The 6321-nt window shown below is 39.4% G+C and overlaps 1 protein-coding gene across 2 annotated transcripts in view; it reads right to left on the reverse strand.

The window, feature by feature from the left end:
- The window catches only part of LOC132905259 (uncharacterized), a 36697-nt gene extending 31191 nt beyond the window's left edge, over positions 1-5506 (reverse strand). The window contains exons 1-2 of one of the 2 annotated variants that reach the window (XM_060956406.1): positions 5299-5506; positions 1884-3737 (exon numbers count right to left, since the gene is read on the reverse strand). In XM_060956406.1, coding sequence (XP_060812389.1) covers positions 1884-1974 — 91 coding nt within the window. In that variant the 5' untranslated portion in view covers positions 1975-3737; positions 5299-5506. The remainder of the gene's footprint in view (positions 1-1883; positions 3738-5298) is intronic. The other variant, XM_060956407.1, reaches the window with a different exon arrangement.
- Between the last annotated feature and the right edge of the window lie 815 nt (positions 5507-6321).

Below are 6321 nucleotides of genomic sequence, written 5' to 3' on the forward strand. Positions count from 1 at the left end.
TATCTGTTTTATCTAACAAACTGCTAGGTAAGATAACACGAAAGATGTTTAATGATAAATCACGTTGCTGCTTTGGAGTACGAGTGGACAATTACCACTAAACCGAATGACGCAAATATAATAACGTAAACGTGGTGATGGATTTAAAGAATTTACTGGTTCTAATAGGAAGAAGTTTAAATATTCTAACCGAGTGAACGTACAACGGATAGACACGCGAAAGAACCTCGCTGCGTTACGTTAAAGATAAACAGAAACGAAAAGCTACTACCATAGTAATTATACAACGAGAATTGCGACTTAGCCTCGAGACGGATCCGTGAGATCTAAATATGGGCATCTACTCTGCTACGATTGGCGGTTAAGTTCCACCTGTTCTGGAACGTAATTTCGAACTGGAGGCTCGCCAACTTATCTTCGATTGTCACGCACGGTAAAGATCTTTTTTCTTCGCGTACCAACATAACGGATAACAAACTGCGAATTTAATTTCAACAAATTATCGACCATCTCGGAATAACTACGTTACGCGCATTAATGTGCGCGACAATCGGGTCGACCAAATCATTTTACATATACTTACTGTTCTATAAGATGCGAAAAGTCATATTAAAGTCATATTCGATTTGATCTTGAGTAGCTAGGTATATGCGTATATTCGCGAGGCAATAGCTTTACGACAGAGAAAATCACCGGTATAATCGAGGCGACCGTTCAATCGCCTTTCATCAGGAAGGAAATCTCTGGATGGGTGTCGATGTTCTAGATCGAGACGCATCTGTTTAATTACCGTCATCGGGTTAACAATTACACGGCAGACCTAGATTGACGAGAAACGGCGTTAATTACGCGAACAATGTCGATCTCGCCCACGTCTGTCAGACGACGAGGGGATCTTACCAAATCGGTTATTACATATTTGAACTGTGAACGATATAATCTTTCGACCAAACAGTACCATCCGTGTAACCAAAAAGATAAAAACAAAAAAGAACGAAGCAAATGAAACGGATTTTATTCCAGGTTGCAAATAGTAATTATCAATCGATTACAATGGGGATCTTACCAAATCGGTTATTAGGTATTTGCACTGTGGACGATATAATCTTTCGACCAAGCAATACCATCAGTGTAACCAAAAAGGTAAAAACAAGAAGGAACGAAGCAAATGAAACGGATTTTATTCCAGATTGCAAATAATAATTATCAATCGATTACAATGGGGATCTTACCAAATCGGTTATTAGGTATTTGCACTGTGGACGATATAATCTTTCGACCAAACAGTACCATCCGTGTAACCAAAAAGGTAAAAACAAGAAGGAACGAAGCAAATGAAACGGATATTCCAGGTTGCAAATAATAATTATCAATCGATTACAATGGGGATCTTACCAAATCGGTTATTAGGTATTTGAACTGTGAACGATATAATCTTTCGACCAAACAGTACCATCCGTGTAACCAGAAAAGTAAAAACAAAGAGGAACGAAGCAAATGAAACGGATTTTATTCCAGGTTGCAAATAATAATTATCAATCGATTACAATGGGGATCTTACCAAATCGGTTATTAGGTATTTGCACTGTGGACGATATAATCTTTCGACCAAACAGTACCATCCGTGTAACCAGAAAGGTAAAAACAAGAAGGAACGAAGCAAATGAAACGGATTTTATTCCAGGTTGCAAATAGTAATTATCAATCGATTACAATGGGGATCTTAGTAAATCGGTTATTACATATTTGAACTGTGGACGATATAATCTTTCGACCAAACAGTACCATCCGTGTAACCAAAAAGGTAAAAACAAAGAGGAACGAAGCAAATGAAACGGATTTTATTCCAGGTTGCAAATAATAATTATCAATCGATTACTCACCGACAGAATCTCCGTTTTTCTTGCCGGTATTGTTTTTGTTCTTCTTATTCTTCGGATAGATATTGCCGATTTTGCTCTGTCCACAACCCATCCTGCTTTATTGCTGACAGCGATCACACTTCAACTGCACTTCTCACTGACTCTAAATACTTTCCTTTTCTAATTGTTCGTTGCGCGCCGTCAATAATATTCTCGATAAATTGATAAGAGTCCCGTTAGATAAATAAAGAACGAACGAACGTTTCTTCCTTCGAGTTAAAAACCTTCTAACGTGAATTCTCTTCATAGAAAAAAAGAATAGATACAACGATACGGTTTGCGTACTTGTTCTTTTACCGAATCGCACACAACACTTTATCCGCGAATACTTCTATTAGGCAGCGAAAGAGTTTTTTTTTACATGTGTACATAGATATATATATATATATATATATATATATTATATATATTCTGTTTCTACACGCATGTATATATACGCGATATATTTCCAATATGTATAATAGTCGAAAATTCGCGTAATGAAACGCGTACGTCACTTTGTATATGCGTTTGTCAGAAATTTCTTAAAGCTCGTATAGATGGTGTGACAAGCTGTCTGTGTATACAACGTGTAGATAAGTATGTATGTACAACAATTACGTGAGATCCCGAAAGATATGTATGTGTAGCACGATAAATGAAAACAGATTCCTATAGAACGCGATATGCGAATCTTCTTTTTCTCTTTGAATAATGAATCAACGTGTGTTCAGTCTTTTCGTGAGTCAAACGCTAACGTTCCGTTGGACCAGTGATCACCAGTAAATTCGTATTGTCCTCCTTCTCCTCCTTCTTCTTTGAACAAATCCAAATCCACCGGGATCCGATGCATAGATCAATCGGTGTGAATTCCTCGGTTGATTATCGATTATTAAATTCAGTCTTTTCGCGCAACGTCGATCGGCAGATGGCAGAAAAGGAAAAGCAGTCTTTCAGAAGTAATACTCTCACCGACAACATTGATGGGAATATGTGTTCCCATTATTCGACCGAATGCATAGAGAAAAGGAAGGGAAGCTTTACCAAACAGCTCGGGGCCTATCCGCCCTGGAGCCCTCGACTTTATCGTCTCTGGCTACCTGAGCCGAGGCACCCAATCCATTTTGCGTTTCCTATTCGCTCTACCACCCCATCATTCGCAATCTATCATCTATCCCATGTCCAAAGCTGCCAGCCGTACATTCTCTCGTTCTGTCGCTCTGCACATTCGTTCACTCGTTTGTCTCGTTGTTATCCTCGACGACGTATTCGTTAGTCAAAAGAAGAACGTGTCGGATAACTTTATCGATTTGCCGAATTAGATCCGTCGATCAACCAAGCTCTCTTCTCCATTGTATAATCGAGGTACGCGAGAGAAAACTTCTTATGCTCTTTCTATTCTTTCCCACCCTCGTGCGGTCGAAGGCGACCGCAAGAAACACGGGGATGATAGTTGGACGATGCGTGGTTTAAGAGCGTGGTTGGCACATGTGTTTCGGTTACAAGGACAAACTGGCAAGGTCTTGAAGCGACGCTGCTTATGGGCAACGGCTGTTCCAGTTTTTCCAACGGCCAATGTCGTTCGTTGGATCACCAAGCAACCACGTTCAGGCAAAATAAAATAATTCTCGTAGAAGGCAGAAGATACAGGTGTGGAATAATTAAATATAGAGATAGAGACGACGCTGCTTTGTACGAGGGTCGAAGCTGACCGAAGCAGGACTAGAGAAGGGACGAGGTAAATTCGTTCGATCCCCTCGATCTTCTCCCTCCGTCTCCTTCGGAGGTGAACGTCTTATATGACCTGTTACTACAATTTACTTATTGAATTCGGGCCTGCAAAGAAACAAAACAACGCACTTGTTAGAACATTACTATCTCGACGAGGAAACGTACGTTAGAAACGTAATTATATCAGTAATTATTCCTATTTAATGCGTTTACAGATAGGCAGCTTAATTAACAGTTAAAAGAGGAAAATGGAAAAAAAGCGAATACTATACATTCAACGTTAGTTCGAAAAGAAAAACATAACCGAGCAATTCTTCTTTCTTTTTTTATGCCAGATTCGATACATTTTTAGATTTGATACCAAGTATAGGTTAAATGTATTTTAAATATTAATCGATTTATAAATAATTGAGATTTTATAAGGGCGATAATTTTTTACGTAATACGGGACGCGCTGACGAATTATAAAAGTCGAACGATCGATATTAACTTTGGCACGATATCTGTTGTGCTTCGACTTTCGACGGGCGCACACACGCGCCTTTAAGAATGAAACGCCACACGAAACAGCCGCAGCTGCGAAATTCGTGCATCACCGCAACAATATTGCAACGATGATCTACACCACACGTAGAACCGAATCGCGCGACGCGATCACCATTTTTTCCCAAGAAGTACAATCTTCTTTCCAGCATCGTTTCATCAATCTGAATGGTATCGATATGTTTGCTGCTATTAGATATATCGATAATGCGTGATTATTTCGACCAGATGACCGTTTCAAAGCAAAACATCGAAATATCAAGATTCAAACGTTAAAGAGAAAGTAACAATGCGATGTTTCAACGACTACATGTTTCGTGGTAATTACAAGATGAAAGCGCGTTTAATGCATATCGATATTCGAATCAACACTCGATATTCCACGGTATAAAATTTATGCGCGACGATTGCTTTTCCATTTCTCGGTCAATGTCGTTTCCTTCGATTCTCCTCTTGAACGCAATTGACTAGTTACGTATTATATTAGTCAAATTTTCTTTTTTGGTAAATAGCGTTCTGAAACGCGTATCGACGCGTAACAACTGTTCGATTAATCGAAATCCTTGTTATTGTAATTATATCAGCGTATAGTCAACCCTTATCAATCTCTTCGTGATAACATTTTTCTTCTATTTCAATAAGTTGCTCATATTGTGTACAGTGTATGGCGAAAAGCAAAAGATACTTCAAAGCGCAATAAATTGTAACGAAGTTTGCTGGGACATTCTGTCAAAGTTTAAATGTTTCGTGCCGATAACCGATTTTCCGTTCGATTTTATCCATTCGGCACGGAAATGTAGCACGCTTTTCGAACTTTTAGCCACGAATTTAATATAGTTAAAAGATACAACAGTTAGCAAATTTACAGGGAACAAGTGAGTGCGATCGGTCAAACACGCGATACTATTTTTGACTAATACATCGCGTTGAAATATCATACAAGAAATATGAGAAGCGAGCGCTGTGCCTGAGTAATCCACGTCTACTTTCGACTATTGTCACACGCGACACTGAAACAGCGCGACATAGAAAAACACAGAGACCGTTTCTTCGAGGCAAATATCCACGTAATGTCGTTCCCCTTTGGAGCGACCGCCCGAAATTCGATTTGAAGTCAACTAACCTCGTTTCACGCAGCAAACCGACCGACCTCGACGTCCACCTGTTCACGATGATCGTACATAAATGAGACTCTTCGCCTATTCTATGACTCGTACCTATGTATATGTACACGAATATAATTTGCGTACCAATTTACGACGATAAGACTTAAAGAACAAACACAGACACTCGCAGTACGAAGTTCCAGCATCGACTACAGCCGGTCGAGGCGCCAGCTGGATTTGCGCATGCGCGCTCCCTCCGTGTATCTCACGTACGCTTTAGACACAACGAGTACTCGTGCATCAGCGTAGTGGGTTCTAACCTCTACGTATAGGCGTTCTCGTTTGTACGCGCACTCACCAACACGCTAGAACCTCTTGCTGCATATACGATACACATATATACTCGTTCTATACACTGATCGTATCTCTTTGTAGGGGTGCGTTCACTTACACGAGCTCTAGATCATTCTCAACATAAGATTATCTTTATGAAAAGCGAATTACAATATTGTTTGTCATCGTAAATTTTAGTTGGAAGCGAATGCAATGTAATGCGCATAACAAGTAAATATGATAAGCAGTACCTATACGAATAACGTAAGATAGTTAATCTGGCATTTGTAGATTTGTGGGGTAAAGGGAGGAGAAGTGGAGAACCTCAGAGAGGATTACTAGAGATCCATGATGCGATGACCTTCCGACAGGGATTCTTGGTTTCCGTGATTGCATTTATTAGCTGCCATCGCCATTATGGTACACGTGTACTCACCGGATTAAGTCGTGTTTACGTATTCTAAGACCGTCGTTCGAAGAGCAAAATATGACTGTGCCATCAAATTAAATAATTTCGAATTATTTACCTACAAGATCCAATATTGTACATCTATTCCGCGAAGTTATACGCAAATATTGAATTTCTGCAAAACATATAAACGTGTACTACTTTACAGCGAAAACTTCGCTTAAGTTCGCTATACTGATACACAGATAGAAAGGAAACAGCTTGTTCATACTTACTCGATTTTATTTGAAACAGTTAC

This window comes from Bombus pascuorum, chromosome 3, assembly GCF_905332965.1.
Source record: "Bombus pascuorum chromosome 3, iyBomPasc1.1, whole genome shotgun sequence".
NCBI classification, from domain to species: Eukaryota; Metazoa; Arthropoda; class Insecta; order Hymenoptera; family Apidae; genus Bombus; species Bombus pascuorum.